This window comes from Cricetulus griseus, chromosome 2 (assembly GCF_003668045.3).
Source record: "Cricetulus griseus strain 17A/GY chromosome 2, alternate assembly CriGri-PICRH-1.0, whole genome shotgun sequence".
NCBI lineage: Eukaryota > Metazoa > Chordata > Mammalia > Rodentia > Cricetidae > Cricetulus > Cricetulus griseus.
The window spans coordinates 206,009,621-206,029,500 of NC_048595.1; the positions used below are offsets into that span (position 1 = coordinate 206,009,621).

General features: G+C 38.1%; 1 protein-coding gene across 1 annotated transcript in view; it reads left to right on the forward strand.

The window, feature by feature from the left end:
* The first annotated feature begins 412 nt into the window (after nucleotides 1-412).
* Rit2 (Ras like without CAAX 2) overlaps nucleotides 413-19,880 on the forward strand; it is a 350,814-nt gene continuing 331,346 nt past the window's right edge. The window contains exon 1 of the mRNA XM_027400646.2: nucleotides 413-515. Within this exon, the coding sequence (XP_027256447.1) occupies nucleotides 413-515 (103 nt within the window). The remainder of the gene's footprint in view (nucleotides 516-19,880) is intronic.

Below are 19,880 nucleotides of genomic sequence, written 5' to 3' on the forward strand. Positions count from 1 at the left end.
AAGTGTGTGTGCATCATCTAAAACTGCTGCAAATGTGTGGGCATCTAAAATCTGGGGCTGCAGCCAGGGAGGGGGCTAAGAGAAAAGAGGGGGTGGGGATGAGAAAGGGCAACGGAGAAATAGAACTCAGAGGGAAGGAAGAAAGCAGAATGAGCAAGTGAGATCAGTGGAGATGTGAAACTGAAGGATCAGGGGGAGGGGAGAGGTAAAGCCAGATTTTTATTGGAAGCGATTGAAGTGGTTGCTATGAGACCCGCTCCAGCAGAGGACCAGCAGGCAGCCCGGCGCTGATGGTTGTTGTCATGCACTAAAGCTTTCCTTTGACACAGTTTTAGAGTTGTTTACTATTTGAGCAAGCACCTGACACGGGTGACTTTTTCTTTCTTTTTTCTCCTCGGGGCCTGTGGGTAAGATGGAAGTAGAAAACGAAGCCCACGGCTGCCCTGGCAGCTCATCAGGCGGGTCCAGAGAGTACAAGGTGGTAATGCTGGGTGCAGGGGGCGTTGGTAAAAGCGGTAAGTTTTCAAATGCCGGGGAAGGGATGGATCCATGTAAAGGCAGCTGTATAGACCACGTTAATTAACAGAAGAGCATCTGGCAGGGTGCTTAAAAGTAAAGACTTAAGAGGAGGCTCCTGAGTCAGGAGAATTCAGACAGCAGTCATGATGCGTAGAACTTTAAGAGGATAATTTGCTCCTTTATTTTCATTCTGTGTAATATTTGTTCTGGGTTTCTATGGTCTTTACATTAGTGGTGAAATATATTAGACAGACACGTGAGAGAAATTTTCCACTCTTCTGAAAAATATACAAATGAAAAGAGAATTTCTGTAGCCATTTAGTTAAAGCGGTAGTCACGAACAGGGTCATCCGCAATATCTTTGTGCCAGTGCTTGGAAGGGCTTTGCTTGTTTGTGTTTTGATGGAGAGAGCGAGTTGTCCTGTCTTTGATTTTCTGTGTCTGTCATTGCATGCGTAGGCATTGAGTAGTAACAAAAAGTTGGATTTTGAAGTGGTGGTGGTTTATTGAATGTTTTTCACTGTGGGAGGCAAGCAGGGCAGTCAAGCCATGCTTTGTGATTAAGAAACTTCAAGGAAAGCTGTGAGGAGTATGAGGCAGGAATGAGAGGGAGAAGTAAAAATTCAAGCTGGCATATCATAGCAGAGCTAGCAGTGGTTTGTTTCTCCAGGAGCTTAAAACACCAGGGATAACAAATGAAATGCGCAGATACCCATTGATGCTTCAGGCTGAGTCTCACAGCTTGGTTATGGGTAGGACACAAGCTGATAACACATCCCATCTACGCTTGAGAGGATTCCCACTCGGGATATGTGTTTATGCAGAGTGAGCCTGAACAAATATTACCAAAGAAATTCAATATTTTAGTTCATGGAAATAAGAATCACAGTTGAGGACCAGCAAAACAAACTAGTGACTTTGGTGTACATCTAACAAGAATGAAAAAGTTGAGAATTAAACGGAGGAGAAAAGATAGTGACTATAGTGTACAGGAAATATAAAGAGGCTAGAAAGAATAATAATAATATACAGAAAACTCCCTTTCTATCAAAAATGAAATAGCATGAAAGGGAGGAGGGGGTTGGGCAGGTCTAAAAGTGGTAAATTGCTTGTGTAATAGAAGGGAGTCATGCCATCTAGGAAAGAAGCAAGACATGAAAGCTTTATAACTTTAGGAATGAGGAGATTAAAAACATTTTATTTTTTGTTTAAGCAAGCAATGGCTTAAGAGGGAAAAATAAATGAGTAGATTTAGTGAGAGAAGCAGTTAAAGGGTATAAGCTATATAAACAAGGCTATCCTTTGAAATGATTGCAAAAGAGACTGAGATAGACAGAGACACAGAGATAATGGAGATGGAGGAGAGAAAACCATCACTGTGAGAGAGTCTTCCCTGACAGCATGTGAACTGAGACAGATGTGGCAAGAGTCTGAGAAGCTACACATCATTTGTGTGCTAGCTATTGTTGCCTTGTTTCTACAGGACATGGGCAACATGGAAAGAAACTTGTCAGCCTGTTTCCTGGTCTCAGACCTGGAATTTAGAGCTGAAGACAGTGCCAGAAGCAACTTCCAGCAGGCCATTTATTATGCAACCCTGTGATATATAACAGTGGTCTACTTGACCTTCCTTCCTGTTGGATTTTACTGACTACTCATTGTCACTGTCCCAGTAGCTGGAGATTTTCAATAGTCTGAATTGCTTTTATCTTTACTTTACATGAAAGAAAAACATTTATCACTAAACCTGGAGCAAAACATTTCCAGTGTAATACAGACAAGAGCAGGCAGCTGGCCTTTACAGAAGGTGAGGGATAGAGAAGGGTAGCCCTGTGGTTTCTCTGATTAAATGGCATGCTTGGATAAGACTTCAGAAAATATTATACATATCAATATTTCCATACCAGGAGAGTTTCCTTTGAGTTTCACAATGATGGACTCACACCTTGCTTTTGAACCAGCCTCTTCTCAGGTTTATTTTGGACTATCAGTATACAAATATTCATCACTGATCTCATTACTAACCTTTGAATGTTGAAATGTTTGCCTTCAAATTAACTAAAATGAAAGCTATATTTGTGTGACTGAGGATTTGAATTAATAGAGAAATTTCTTGAGACTATCTAGCCTGCCCTGTTGTGTTCTGTGCAGGGATGTTTGCAAGGGGACACCTCTACAAAAGTTAATGAAGCTACATAAAATTCTAATCTATTTCCAGTTCTGAGCATCAGGGTGGAGTCATCCCTGATCAAGGACAAGAAAATCAATATACTGATACAAAAATTATTAAATAAACAAAATCTTGGAGATTTTCTATGTCTATTGAGAAATTACATCGCTTTTTACTCCATGATTTACTAAAACATACTAAGATGAGTCAAAACATTTGAAGGGACTTGTTACGTTGCTGAATAACAGTTTCTATAAGACTTAACTATGAGGGGGGATCAATGTTTTGTGTTGGAAGGTTTCAAACCATGAGCAACCAATCAAGATTATTGAGTATGTGTTATGCACAGACTTTCAGTGGCTACTCCAATGGGAAAAGATGAAGGAAGGAGATACTTAGGAAGAATCCATTAGTAGTGGTAGGCAACATATATTAGATGCTCACATTTACTCCTCACAGTGGCAATGAGGTGTGTGTACAATTCATAGATGGAAACATTGTGCAACAACTTGCTTGCACCTAGTCAGAAAGATAAAACACAGAGTTCTAAGGCACTTCATCCAGCTCCACTGAATTATTTTTCATATATTGAGGAAGAAAAGTGAGGACTTGTATCACTCATCATCAAAAAGAAAATGGGGCTGTTGTTAATGCAATATTTTTCCTTGAAAATTATAACAATAGCTGTTAGCTATCTACAACAAAACTCTAAATCTATGTCAATCTGATTTTGAATTGATATAATTAATATTATACAGACAATTTAATCTGTATAAGATAAAATATAAGCATATTTATATAATTAATTACCACATTCTAATATTGCTCAATAATTTTTCAAGTGCAGAGGAAACAGGAATTAACAAAAATCATCTCCATCTTATTTGGATGATGGAGAAATTGAGAGTTGAAAGGATTTGTGATACACAGGTGAGGTAGGTGGTTTGTATCTATGGCACAACTTTCTCAACACACTGATATGCTTTTCCACCATTGGCTTTACAGAGGATGACACAGAGAAAACTGAGCCACACAATATGCATATAAAGTAGCAGGTTAGTAGGATGCAGTCTGTAGAGCTAATGTGCTATGAAGAATATAGGCAAAGATATCACAGTTCCTAAAATCTGTGAAACCAGTAATTCTAGATGTTCTTGTTACCTGGGAAAACAAAACAAACAAAAACAAATGGGGTAAGCATGATATGAACAGTGTACTGCTTGTTTCAGTATGGTATGATCAAATTTGCCATTTACATGTGTCGCATTGGATGTCTGAAATACAGTCGTGTACTCTGTAGCAGACTTTTGCTCAGTGGTGACAGTACTGTGAGATTATAATGGAGCTAAATAACCCTTGTGATATAGTTATCCTAATATCATAGCACAGTTCATCATTCACATGTTTATGCTGATGCTGGCATATATAATATACATTAATGACACTTAAATAATTATTAACAGTACATAAAACATGATAGCAATAATTATTATGTCACTAGTTCAGGTATTTTTAATTTTTTACATTCATCCATTTGTGTGTGTGTGTGTGTGTGTGTGTGTGTCTGTGTGGCACCACAGCATTTATTTGGTGGTCAGAAAACAATATGTGGGTATCTATTTTCCATTTTCACTATGTGGGTCCTGGAGATCCAACTCAGGTCTTCAGACTTGGCAGCTAGTACCTGTATCTGATGACCTGTCTCATCAGCCCTTATTTATATATTTATTATCTTATACTTTTGTCATTATTTAAAATACATATTTGCACATATGCATGATATGTGCATATATATGATATACTCTTGGTTTGTATCAGACATAACATGCAAGCTCATGCTGATACTCTTCGTGATGCTTGCAGAATGGCAAATGACACATTTGTTAGATGGTATCTTGGAAGTTCCCCAACATGTGGCTGTATATGCATTAGTAACTCTTCTCACAATAATAAATACAAGAGTCATGATGAGGAAACTGCTTACAAAGCTATCAGGTGATACACAAAGAACTGCAGGCAACCGAGGACTGCTGAGACTGGGAGAAGTAGTGTTCTTCCAGGAGGAGCACACACATCCAATAATGAATGGTCAGGCCTGAAAACATGTGCATACAAGTAACATTATCCAGATCGGGCAGGTTGTACTTATGTATTTGGGAATATATATGTATATCCATACACATATATGAATGTAGTGACAATTAATGGAAAGATAGGCCATGCATTTGAAAGAGGCCATGGAGAGATATATGGGAGGGTTTGGAGGGAGGAAAGGCAAGGGAGAAATTATGTAATTATACTCTAAAAAAGGAGAAAATAATTAAAAAATAAAATGAGAAAAATATTTAATAAATATGCATGACCCCATTATTTACGTAAAAAGAGCAGATAAAATACTTATGTGTTTGTATCTGATGATGTTACAGTGGATGAGAGTAGAGTGAAAACCCATGTGTGACATGCATTGTAAGCATAATTAAAGCAAAGCAAAGAGAAAAACTGGATTAGGCCAATGGACTTGAGGTGTGCTATGTAAACTTTTGGCCTCTCTTTGTTATAGGGCTCACAATGCTCTTTTCTAGTTTAAAAAAGAAAAATCTCACAGCTGTAGTGGAAGAGTTTTGCTGAGATTTCTCATTGTCTGTGATTTGGGCAATAATGCTGCTCTAGTGTCTTGATGTGCCGGACTGCTGTTTGCTTTCCCTGTGTTCAAAAGTAACTGACCTAGGACAGTCATGAGAAGATGCTAACCAACAGTGTTGTTATCTTGTTTTCTAAATTATATAACATCATTCTCACTCTGTTTGATAATATAATAATTCAGTAGGCCTGTATATCATCTACTAGGTTTAGATGAAGTTGAGACAAATATTCAGAGAGTGGGCCAAGAATATACACCAATAGGAATAAGGACATGAAACCAATTTAGGCTTTCTAGTGACATTGTTTTCCACTTAACTGAAATGGAAGAACAGATAGCACACATCTTGAAGTTGGCTTGTTGAAACTATGTCTTAATGTAATTTCAAATGTCAAGTCTGTATGAAACATGACAGAAGCCATTGAAAAGGCAGATTCATGACCTGAATTTTTTTGCCAACTTTTTTTTTTATTTGACTTAGAAACAGGATTGTTTTACATAACAATACCATTTCCCTTCTCCCACCTGTCCTCCCCTACTCCCCCCCCCCAACTAAAACCTTATCTGTCACATATCTTTTCTGCTCCCCCTGGATGGTGAGGCCTTCCATAGGGTGTCATCAAAGTTTTTCTCTGAGACACCCCCGTGTGTCTTGGCTCAGGGAGTTTTCCTCTATATCAACTGGGCTCCCAAAGTCCACACCTATGCTAGGGATAAATACTGGGCTTCTACAGGAGGTCCCATAGATTTCTGAGGTTTCCTCACAGAAACCCATGTTCCTTGGGTCTGGATCAGTCCCATGCTGGTATTCCAGCTATCAGACTGGGGAGCAAGAGTTCCCGGATGTTCAGGTCAGCTGTTTCTGTGTGTTTCACCAGCGTGGTCTGGACCTCTGTGCTCTTCACTGGTCCTTCTCTGCATCTGGGTTCCACTTCAGATCAGTGATTAGTTATGGGTGTCTGCTTCTATTTCCACCAGCTGCTGGATGAAGGCATAAAAGTCAGTTATCAATCTCATAATCAGGGGAGGGCATTTAATCTCCGTTGCTGAGATAGTTAGCTGGTGCATGACCTGAATTTTTCGTTGTTCCTGAGGAAAAATGATACACAATACAAAATAAAATAGACCTCTGATGCAGATAGTTCAGTTTCAAGGATGTCTATATCTGGATATGAGAACTAAGCACATGTCACAACAGGTATCATTTGTGCATTACAAGATGAATATGCCATTTGTGATATTGAGAAGAAACTGTGGAGAGTGATGAGAAACATAATTTAGCAGATAATATAATATATGTAAGGGCAAGAAGGAATTTAGACATGAATTTTAGGAAGAGGTCTTATAAATTAGTGTCTTCTAGGAGTAGTGGGGAAAATCTATCCTGGACGAGGAAAGATCTTAGGCAACTGAATATATATACATATATACGTATATGAATACATTAAAACAAAAGACCTAGACATACAAAAGTATTAGAGAATTAAGAATTACTATAACTATGACATCATAAAACAAAAGTTTACATTTACTTGTAAACCAAGCTAATATATTCTCCCACATCCTTTTTCAATTTATCGCATTTGTAAATTCACAGTTTTGCATATTGGATTTTAAATACATAATTTTATGCAATAGATTTTTGTAAAAGAAAAGCAAGGATAGTATGTTCTGAGGTTATCAGAAGGTAGCACCTCAGTGAGTTCCTATAAACAGTAGAATTGAGCCTGTATCTGACATATTAAATAAAGGCAAAAGGCCAAGCATATTATTCATGGCCCTAAGGCTAGTGTTTGGCCTTTTAAGTGAAACTTTGTGTTTAAGAAAGCTGAACAGCTATCATCATCACGTGTGATGCTGTGGATTCTGCAAAGGCAGAGGAAAACACCAGGGAAAAATAAAAAGATTTTAAGACTCAAGGGTCTCTGTTCTCACCCTCAGTCGTTATACTCTAATTGTACTGCAGACTATCAGTTACTGTAGTGCTGTCACAAGAATCAGCCAGAAGGTTCAAATAAAGCTCATCCGGAAACTGGAGACTGATATTCACTCTCTCAAATGATGCCTGGAAACAATTCAGGTCAAAGGTATTGACTGATACTATTTCCAAGACAATATGTACTCTACAGAGATAAAACTTATGAAAGACAGTTAGTTCTGGTTGATACCTTTATTAGATGAGTGGCAGGAGATGAATGAACCTGTGTTAGTCCCTAAACCTCTCCTGTGTTGGTAGCCCCTAACATTCTGATAGTGTGTTGCTGGAATGACCCATAGCCTAGCATATCCACCAACCCTCACATGCAGTTCACCTTGATCTGTAGCAATCTGCATTTTATGAATGAGAAGACCAAGGCTTACATCAAAATTAATTCACAATGTGCCCAAAGATACATAGAGACTAAATGAAAAACCCAAGTTCCTGTGCATATATTGAAAGGTTTAATTTCATTTTTGGGGGGAGAGGGCACTGTGCATCTGAGTTCAAACAGCAGCTGCATCTTCACTAATGTTTTCTATATGTTAAGCAAGGCATGTACATTGAAGCTGAAAAATCCAACATTCTATTCTAACTGTGGCAGTGATGCCCTTATTTAAATGGGATTGGGAAACATGAGAGGTAGACAGTAAGGCCAGCATCTGGTTTATTAAGGGAGTTCTGGGGACCTTGGATACATAGAGAAAGGGTGATAATCTCAGCTGGAGATAGCCAAGTAACTCTGAAAACGAGAACTTACTGAAAGTTGCAGGATTAATGAAGAAAATAGTGTGTTGAGTATATTATACAGATATAGATCATATATATAGTATGTATATACATAAAATATATATGGAGAGAAAGTTACATATGGAAAATGTCTTCCTTGTTTCATTATTTTAGAACCCAGGGAGCATAGGGATGCTCCTAGAGAAGTAAAATGTCCTTAAGTATTACTAAGAATGAGACACAACCTTTGTCCTATGCACAGGAATATAAATGAAATGATGCAGAAAAAGAATTTCAGTGTCACATGTACAGTGATGGAAAGGTCAATGTGTCACACTGAAAGTGAGGGAACTGAGAGGAATTAGAGTCATTTGTCAGGTTAATCAACCATTGTGCTATAGACTTCACAATAGAAGTTTTCTGGAATCCCGGATGATAGATATTTCCAATAGGCCTTCCTGCTTTCTGCTACCCAGCAGGAATTTTGATTCTCTTAGGTAGAGAATAAAGTGTCACCAGTGACTGACTGTGATTATATCTCTATAGTTTGCCATATTTGTAATCGTTCCTGATGGCAGCTGTTTTCTTCAATGATGATGCACATAGAAGGGGCTCATCACTGAATTTTTCTGTTGTTTACAAAGCCAGTTAAAGATTTTAGCTTCATCAATGGTGATGTTTTATAAACATTCTCTGATAAATGGCCAAGCCGAGCTATTACTCTCTTGGTCTTTCAGCATGCCCCAGCCTGTTCTCCTCCTTTCCTCTTTTTCTCCTCCCACACCTTAGCTTAGGTGGTTTGTCTCTGTAGCATGGGGCAGGTAGTGATATCTTTCATATGAGTTCCAGGAAAATGCACTTTGGGTCGGATATTATGGGTCTGTCATTGCATACTGAGCTTCTCTATTCCCTTTCTCTCTATAACCTTATATTGCTATTTTTTTAAAGCTTTGTTCTGAGTGGTAATTTCAGTGACAATAATGATATAATGATTGTGGCTTGCTAGTTATTCTAGGAAGCAACCCTTCCTTTACAGTCATTTACTTGTAACACACACACACACACACACACACACACACACACACACACACACACACTTGTAACACACACACACACTTTCAACACACACACACACACACACACACACACACTGCTATTAGAGGAAGGATTTAATGACAACCACTTACACACCAGCAGTAAAGGTTTGGAAAGGCCCTGGTTTTTAATAGAGTGCACCTGTGCATGAACATGGACCGAAATTAATGTTTAGTCTTTTTGCTGAAATCAGATTATTTAGAGACACCGTGCACATTTTCATTTGAAATTATGACCTTAGTGAATTTGTCTCCACCCACAATATTTTAACCCTTCCCCTCAATTCAGCTTTTACTTGCTCCCACTCCCCATACAATGCCAGCCTATTTATCCAAATACTACTCTGCTTCTTCCCACTGTTTGAAATTCAGCATACCTCCTTCACTGTGCCCACCTCTCCCAGCACTGTCAACAGGCTGAAACCAAAAGCCTGCAGGGCTTGTGATAACTGAGTCAAAGATCTGCCCTGTCAGAAGGCATTGTTAAGCAAGATGGAGAGAGCAGACAGGTGGGGGCTCACCTGAGACACCTAACAGGACTCAGGAGGCATCAGCGAAAATTGAAGGGAGAGCAAAGAAAGGCAGCAAGGGGAAGATTGGGACTGAGAGCTTCAAACAGCTGAGGCCCTGTAACAGTGTTTTCTGAGGCAGGCCCTTGTGAAAGGCCCCTCCACTTTCCTTCAATCTGTTCACTCCCATCCATCTGCCCACATCCTCTTTCTACTCTAGTTTAATATATTCTCTCTTTAAAACATGCTTTTTATGATTTATTATTGTTTTCAACAATATTTATAGCTGCATAGGTTCTTCTGGAATCTGATATATGGTCTTAAAATGTTATTTAAATTTTGGGTTTTTATTTAACTTGCTATTCCTTTAGACTGTATATTTCTATCTTGATTCTAAATTCTTAGAGTGTAGGAAATAAATTATATAGTATCTTCCTTCTTTTATGATATTTATGGCAATAAATCTTCAAAAATATTTATATGTTTAATTTCTTTCTTCTGTCTTTGAAGAAATTTAAGGCATAAGACATTGGGTGTAAGTGTTAAAATAAAACTAAATGGTACTCCAGAATTCAGGTATACAAAGAGTCATAGAGAAATAAAACTGGTATTGCAAAACAACAGTGGTATGTAAGCATAGTTTAGGGCCATTGGTTGTGTATACCTAACTCAAGCAAGCATGAAAGATTTTGCTGTAAAGGGCACCTATGTTCAGGGTGCTTGGTGGCTTATAGAGGCCAGGGTAAGTTTGTGGACAAAATCTGCCAGACGGAAATGCAAAGGAGCTGTATTATGACAAGTGATCCCAAGCCAGCAGATAATGTCGAGTTAGACAAATGTGTGGCACAAATTCTCTTTGGTTTTAATAATAAAACTCGGAGTCAGCTATCAGGGCATGAAAGCTGAAGAATCAGAGAAACAGAGTGGCCAGTCACTAGAGTTCTTATCTCTACCAATGCTCAGACCAAAGGGGAGAATGTTCTTGCCAAACCTTAGTGAAAAAGCCTATGGAATACTATCAATTTTGACTCTTTTGAGTTCAAGGTGATTGTTAATATTTTAATAAATTATTGTTTCTTGTTCCATACTAAAAATAATTGAGGTAAGGCCAGGCAGTGGTGGTACAAGTCTTTGATTAATCCCAGTACTTGGGAGGCAGAGGCAGGAGGATCTCCCAGAGTTCGAGGCCAGCCTGATCTACAGAGTGAATTACAGAACAGCTACAACCACACAGAGAAACCTTGCCTCAACAAAACAAAGCAAAACAAAACAAAACAAAACCAAACCCAACAAATCAACCAACCAACCCACCCACCCCAGTCCTGGACAGAGCAGAACCCCTGTAATACAAGTTTCATGACAGAGCATTTGGGTGGGGTTGGGGGTAGGGACAGAGAAGATTACAGTGGACAGAGAAGATGACAACAAGGCATCATTTCTCCCAGATCAGAAGAAACTCTAAAATTAAGAGAACAAGATTTATTTTGAAGGCAAAATATTTACTGCTACTAAAAGCTTCCAAGAAACAAAGCAAGAAATGGAAAAAAAAAACACAACTAATATTCCTCTCTAGGTTGGGGAGTTTCTCTTCTTTTTGCCCCTCCCTTTGTTTAGCTGCTTTTTTCTCCCCTCTGGTCAATGTTAATGAGAGCTTAAAAGTGTCAACTTTTTCATCTACTTGTTCATACCCCACAAAGTCCTTATTTCTCCATCCTCAGTTCTTGCTTATTTCTGTGATGCCTGTGATCAAAGTGTTTTCAACAATAGGGTCTTACCATCTACTACTGGTGACTAATGACTAACAATGTCAAAAGTCTTGTTCTGGTGTATTTTAGGGCCTCCCTGACCACCTGATGCTGGGGAGTTTGTTTAATAATCTGTGGCTTTGGGGAAGGACATTATCTCTACACTCAAAGGGTACTGAAGCTTAAAGTTTTCTTTTTTAATTATATGTTTTAATATGTTTAAAGAACAGTTAGCTTCCATATGACCTTTTCATGATCCTTAGTAATATTGTTTGTTCCCTCTCCATATATGCTGTGTACTCCAAGACCCCTCAATATATTCTACTCCAGTTTTTCTTTTTTTCTGCCTTCATATCGCCTGTGTTTCATAATCTACCCTTCCTTAAGACCTTCATTTTACACTCACCTCTTAAAATGGCTTTTTGGACAAGCACTCCAAGTTCAACACACTATCATGAAAATTCATAACTAGCATGTACATATTTCTAATGAGGTCATCAATATTAGACCCAACCCACAAGGCTTGGGAAACTTGTGGGAAAAGGGACACAAGCAATGTTAGAGCTGGAGGATGAGGGCATGTGTTGCAAGACTTCTTTTGGAGATGACATGGACCATTGTACTTATAAATTCATTGTAAATACCTGCACAAGACTTGTGCAAGATTGGGCCCCTTAAAATTTCATCATGTAAAGGGCTATGGCTCATGGACCCCACCCTTTCCTCCAGGGCTACTAACAGTTAATATTACTGGAGGAAGAGTGTCACTTTCCTTCAGTAGGTAGTGTGGCCACTGGTAAGTTGCCCATATTCCAGTAAATAATCTCCTAACAATACTCTTGAAAACAACCCAATTAAACACTATCACACACACACACACACACACACACACACACAGAGAGAGAGAGAGAGAGAGAGAGAGAGACAGACAAATACACACATACACACATAGACATAGACACACAGACACACAGACACAGAAACAGACACACACACAGACACACATAATAGAAATGTAACAGTTGTAGTTGTTGGGAGGGGGTGGGAAAAGAAGGAATGATGTAATAGGTAACAGGTAGTAGGGGGTGATAATATATTATATACAAGCATGAAACTATTAACAAAAATAAATTTAAAAAGATAAAAAATAAAGCTCTCTCCTATTTCTTCATCACAGAAAGCAAATTAAGAGCATTTTTTTTTCATGGAATATTCTTCAGTGACAAGCACACATGTTGTCTGCCTCACTAGGCTTATTTGCATTTTCTTGAGTGTAATTTTGAGACAGCCCAGCATGTTTGAAACAGCTTGGGCTCTGAAGATGGATAGACGTGTGTTGTGATTCAGTTCTGTCACTAATAGGCACTTGACAGCAGTTCTTCCTCCAGATTTCTTAAGGGGACAAACCAGAGCTTTCTCCTCTGATTGCCTCTCTTTCATTTCCTGAACTACTCCATTCAGTCCCATGCATCTTAATATTCAATGCAGTTTAAAACTTTACTATAACCATAAGTCATAACTAAAATTTTAAAAATTATCACTGTTGTGTGATTTAGGATATGATGCTTATAAACTAATACTGTCACACTGGAAAGTGATTTGCTGCTATGTTTGAAGATGAAAAAGAGTGTTGAGCCTATGATCTAGCAGCTCCATTCCTACCTGTGTTTGCTCAACAGCAACTGATGTATGTGTGGATAATGAGGATTGGTCAGGTATTTACAGTAGCATTACTCCTAATAGCCTCAAATTAAAATAAATTCTAAGTGCTCATCAATATGCATAAATAAATCACATCTATATGTTTGTATTGTAAATGAAAAGACAGCAAAGGACACTTACGTACAATTCAAAGTGATTTTTAGAAATCTTGGCTGCAGCAGCTCACACTGTTCTAGAACCATAAATCAGCCCTTTCCGCTCCCACTGGCCTAAAACACAAACAAAACCTATGGCATAAAGGCCAAGAAAGGCATTATTAGAGATAGGAATAACCTAAGCTACCCTGCTGATCTTTTTGGTGTTAACTTCCCTGGTTATCCTTCCTAAGAAAGTCTTCCTTAGACGATTTACTTAGAAACAACATTGAAAGTCAACAAACTCTGAATCTGCCAACATCTTAGTATTCTTGTTATGATCCTGTACTAATAACTTGGGAGGTTTCCTCATGAGCACAGCCAGATGTGGACTTCCTGTTTCTTCATATCACCCTGAATACTAACAATCTCTCAGCCTTCCAAAGTTAAGACTGGTTTGCAGAATGGATGCTTGAGAAGAGGGGTTTAGAAATCTGCAGCCTACATTCCAATCCTAGCTGGTTCACGGAGTAGTGTTGGGATCACAGCATCTGCTAGGTGTTGATGAAAGTAGAATGGCCTTCCAAGGCACTCAAAAATAAAGTGAAAGAAGTGACAGGACCAGCACCTGGCACTTCTATTCAAGTAATAACATGTCACTATTATTATTATGCCTTTCATAACAAAGAACAAAAACACCAAAGGTACTTCCTGAATAAGAGGGCAAGAAAGAAAGGGAAAGAACTTGTTGCTAGTAAGGAGCTTTCAGAGAATGGGGGTGTCGTTTGGTTGCTAATATCCACTTCCCAAAAGGAAGAAACAATTTTTTGACTGAAAAGAGTCACTGTCTAGATTCAGTTTGAACCCTAGAAAAAGGCTTCTAATAGATCCTAACACAACACCAGCTTCTGTGGGACTCTTGTAAAATGAGATCTTTGAATCACATGAACTCAAATCAGAACCAGAGAGGCCAACACAGCTCCATTCTTTTGTTCAGTTTCAATGAAATGAGTTTCCTCATGGAAGGCCGTCACATATTTCAAATGTCTATGGAAGGTTGAACAGCAGTCCTCATATGTGCAGTTGTGTTCAATTTTCAATTTTTATAGCTTGCACTTGATCACACTAACTAATAAGGTCCTCTACTTCCACCTCTACTGATTAATCATCTGGCAGAGTTTTTAATATCCATTTGTGTTTAATTTGCTGGTATTATAAATGCCTTAATCCTGAAAGTGATGAATGATCTTCTGAGAGACAGGACTTCAGTTTTTATTTATGTAGCGTTGAGTTCACTGAAACTATACCCTTGGGGATCGTTGTAATAAAGAGCCCTGAGATAATTTCTGTGTCCTTAAAGCCTTCCTACTGTTTGCATAAGCCTTATTTTTGTTTGTTTGGTCCACAATTCCTTCTAGCATCAACTTCCAATTTCATGTCCCAGTGGGAACTATTGTCCTTATGCAAATTGGTTGCTTCAGTCATTAGGTCACTTCCTTGTCTCCCAAACAAGCTTTCTGCACTCTCATCTACCTGCCTCATGAAACTCCATGCTTGCTTTTAATAACCCTTTAGAACATTCTGTACTTAAATCCTGCTTATCCTTCAAGAAGAGTGAAATTTCCAAACTCACATTAAGCAAGTTTTACTGTCAATATTTCTAGCTTTTCCTATTGGCATTATTTGAGTAGTTTCTAACTGTAAAATTATAGTAAATTTACATGGACTTAATTTTCCAAAGAAAGTGTTTTGTTTTGTTTTATGTATGAAGGAATGTACTTGCTGGGAAATCTGAGGTCTGGATTTTATCCCTGGTGAAAGGTCAGAACCAACAAATAAAATTGCCCTCTGGTCTCCATGTACACAATGTGGAAGGCATGCTGTAGTATGCATGCCATCACATGCATCATTCACACACATGCACATTAATGAAAATTAAACTTAAGCCGGGCGTTGGTGACACACGCCTTTAATCCCAGCACTCGGGAGGCAGAGGCAGGTGGAAGGTGGATCTCTGTGAGTTTGAGGCCAGCCTGGTCTCCAGAGCCAGTGCCAGGACAGGCTCCAAGTTACACAGAGAAACCCTGTCTCAAAAGCCCTCCCCCCCAAAAAAAAAGTAAAAAAGAAAAAAATAGTCATCCCAAATAAAGAAAAACAAATAAACAAACAAAACACCACAAAAAAAAAATCAGAATCCATCTACTTTAAAGATATGATTTCTGATTAGGGACACCTGTGTGAAGTCTTGCTCATTCTAAATGTGAACACTGCTGATTTTATTTCCTAAGAAGCAGAGAGCTGAGTAGCAAACATCCCCATACCTTACCTTAACATCAGAAAAAGGCAAACAGGAATCATATAACACAAATTTCCGTATGTTTTCCAGAAATAATAATGTTACACAGCTAGTTCAATTAAATTATCTAGGTAATTGAATGAAATACTTAGAATCTGCATCTTTGAAATATTACAGCATTTCTCAAATCAGCCAGTGCATGAAGCCATGCTACAGATAAATCGATGGATATAATCTTTCTTACATGATCTTGGTTTCAATAAAATGATTGCATTGAATTTTAAATAAAGTTTACTGTTTTACGTATGAATTATAATTTAAATAAATTTGATACTAAATAGTAAGTTTTAAATGTATTTGTGTATTTGTCTGTGTATTTAAACCCACTTTGCTGCCTTCATTTTTCTAATTGGCAGATAACAGCTTACTAATTTGTAATTGATTTCCTGACTTTTGTTTTTTGATTTATTTTTACTCTAAATCATGAGATTTATCTTTCCATATGCCATGGCATAATATCTATGCTAACTAATTAATTGTAAAACTTTTATACAGGTGGGAAGGCCTATATAACATAATGTAACATAATTCCTCAAAATATATCTCCACATAAAACTTAGTGCTATTTTTTATGTCATTAAATTCATGTTTTTCTCAGTCATTCAATGCCAATTAATTCAAAGAAATGAAAAATCTTTGACATTACAAAAGTCAGATAATTATAAAATATATTGTACAATAAATGATTACTGTTCCACTGTACTCAATAATAAAAACAAAACAGAAGTGAATTTGAACTTCATTACATGCAAACATTTCACATTCTTGAACTAAGTCAGAAAAATCCTTGTTGTCTATAATTCATTTGTCTGATACTTGATGTCATGGAAATGTAAATTACTCATTTTTCTGCTGGATATATTTGCTCTTCCATTAGAACCCTGCTGAGTTACATCAGAGTTTGAAGAGAAGTGAAAAAAATTAAGGAAAAGGGAAAAATATTTTCCCTATTATTTTTTTAAAAACATTTTTTAAGGCCGGGCGTTGGTAGCGCACGCCTTTAATCCCAGCATTTGGGAGGCAGAGGCAGGCGGATCTCTGTGAGTTCAAGGCCAGCCTGGTCTCCAGATTGAGTGCCAGGATAGGCTCCAAAGCTACACAGAGAAACCCTGTCTCGAAAAACCAATAAAACAAAACAAAACATTTTTTGAGATTATAATTACATCATTTCCCCCTACCCTTTGCTCCCTCAGAAAACTCTCCCTTATATCATACATCCTGGCTCTCTTTCAAAATTCCTGGCCTCATTTTTCATTAAATATCATTACATTCATTCCTAAATACATAAATATACTTTGCTCAGTCTGTATAGTATTATTTGTATGTATATTTTCAGTGATGACCATTTGTTATTAGGTAACCAATTGGTGTGATGTTCTCTGGAGAAGACTATTCCCTTGTAGTTCTTTGTGTAGGATTGAGGCCTTTTGGGATTTTTCCTTGTTCAGCTTATGATCATGTGGTCATATTGGTAAGACTTTATGGGTGTAGCTCCTGACATTATAAGGAGATACATTCTCACAGCAAACTCCTTGGTCCTCTGGCTCTTACACTCATGCTGTCCCCTCTTTCACAATGATCTCTAAGCCTTAGATGCAGGATGGCTTAGGATATTTATCTTTTGGGGATGGACTCCACAACTCAACATTATAATTGGTCAAGGTTTCAGTGATGGTCTATATCTGTTATAAAGAGAAGTTTCCTTGGTGGGAGTGAGTCTACACTTACGTATGGCTATAAAGACAAATAAAATGCAATTAGAAACTACACTGTTTTAGAAAAGTGGCAGTTACAGGTTCTTCTTCAAGATTCATGACTTCACTAGCCTTGGGTAGTTGACTATTGTTTCCAGTGATTTCCCTATTGTTGAACAGGTCCTAAGTCCAATATATCCACCAAGATATATGTACTACTGCTGCACACTTAGGCTCATCATTCTATGATGGTTTTTGTTTTTGTTTTTTTTTTTTTGTTCATAAACAGTATAGCTGGATAGGACTATTAGTTACTTCCCTTCTTTGGAAGATTTCAGGTCACCTCCTGGTACAATGAAAGTTAGACCTTAGGGAGGGACCAAGCATGACTAGTTCAGTCAGTAGAGCATGAGACTCTTAATCTCAGGGTCATGGGTTTGTGCTTCATGTTGGGCTCCAAAATGTAAATGGAGTTCTTAATTGGTCTAAGTAATAAAAACTGGGAGTCAGATATAGAGAGCAATTCTGAGAGATTGGAGAGAAGGAACAAGTCACTACCACACCTTACTTCTTTAGCATCTCCACAGACAAGCAGACAGGGGCAAGTTCCTCTTTCTCCTTGCTTATATCCTGTTTCCACCTAGCTGTCTTACTTTCTGTCTGTACAGACCTCCAGACCTCTATGGTTAGCTAGTGGCAAGCTCCATTCTCTGACATTTAGACAGGCTTTACTTGTATAAGCAAAATATCACCACAGAGGCTTTTAGATCTTTTCCATCTCAGGGGCTCTGAGTCTTTGTCTTAAGTGTATGGTGTCTTGAGCAACAGGGACTTACATCCCCCTCTGAAGTGGAACCAAGGGCAAGGGCAATAACCTATGTTTTGGAAGTCTCTTTGATAACCCTGATCAACAACTGAAAAGAGAATTTCTCATGTTTGGTGTTGTGGTCTTTTTTTCTTTTCTCTTTTTTCTTTTTTTTTTTTGGTTTTTTTGAGACAGGGTTTCTCTGTGTAGCATTGGAGCCTATCCTGGCACTCTCTCTGGAGACCAGGTTGGCCTCGAACTCACAGAAATCTGCCTGCCTCTGCCTCCTGAGTGCTGGAATTAAAGGTGTGTGCCACCAATGCCTGGCATTTTTCTTTTTTATTATTATTATTTTTATTTGAATTACAAACTAGATTAAATTACGTGACAATCCCAGTTACCTTCTCCCTCCCTTCCTCCCCTACCACCCCCAACTAAAACCCTACCTATCACATATCCTTTCTTCTAATCTACACCTGACTCAAGCTTTCTGCTCCCTCATGACCTCTGCATTCTTCCTTTTCTTCTCTCCTCATTCTCATAGCTCCCTCCCCCCTCTTCCCATGCTTTCAATTTGTTCAGGGGATGGTGACCCTTTCCTCTTCTCCAGGGGACAAAGTTTGTATCTTTTAGGGTCCTCCTTGTTTACTAGTTTCTCTGGCAGTGTGGATTGTAGGCTGGTAGTTTTCTTTATCCATTCTTCAGTTGAGGGGTATCTAGGTTGTTTCTAGTTTCTAGATATTACAAATAAAGCTGTTATGAACACAGTTGAGCAAGTGTCCTTGTGATAGGCTAGAGTGTGCTTTGGGTATAAGCTCAGGAGTGGTATATAGCTGAGTCTTGAGGTAGAATGATTGCCAATTTTCTGAGAAACTACTATATTGATTTCCAAAGCCCTGTACAAGTTTGCACTCCCATTGACTTAGAAGGAGCATTCCCTTTGTTCCATATTCTCTCCAGCATCAGCTGTCACTTGTGTTTTTGATCTTAGCCATTCTGACAGGTGTAAGATGGAATCTCAAAGTCATTTTGATTTGCATTTCCCTGATGGATAGGGATGTTGAACATTTCTTTAATGTGTTTCTTAGCCATTTGAGTGTCCTCTGTTGAAAATTTTTAGTTTAAATGGGTACCCCATTTTTAGTTGGATTATTGGTTTGTTAATGTCCAGTTTCTTGAATTCTTTACATGTTTTGGATATTATTCACAGACCTTGGAAGACCAATACTCAACTTCATAAGGAAAACAAAAAATCCAGGATAACTGAAGTAATCCTGAATAATAAAAGAACTTCTGGAAGTATCAGCAGCTCTGATTTCAAGCTGTACTACAGAGCTGTAGTAATAAAAATGGAATGGTATTGGAATAAAAATAGAGATGCTGATAAGTGGAATCAATGAATACACAGACATAAATCCATGAATGTATGGACACTAGCTTTTTAATAAAAAGTCACAATGCAAGTAAATCCATATCTATTGCCCTACATAAAACTCAAGTCCTAGTGGATCAAAGACCTCAACATAAAACCAGATGAACTGAATCTGATAGAAGAGAAAGTGGGGCATAGCCTTGAACACATTGGTACAGGAGACAACTTCCTGAACAGAACACCAATAGTGCAGGCATTATTATCAACAATTAATAAATAAACTGAAAAGCTTCTGTAAGGCAAAGAACACCATCAATAGAACAAAAAGGCTGACTCTAGAATGAGAAAAGATCTTTTATTGTTTTTAATAATACAACATTTTTGAGAATTTTGTATGAGTATTTTCATCATTTCCACTCTCCTCCTTCCAGCTCCTCTCATGCTCCCCTACTCCTTTCTCAAATTAATGGAT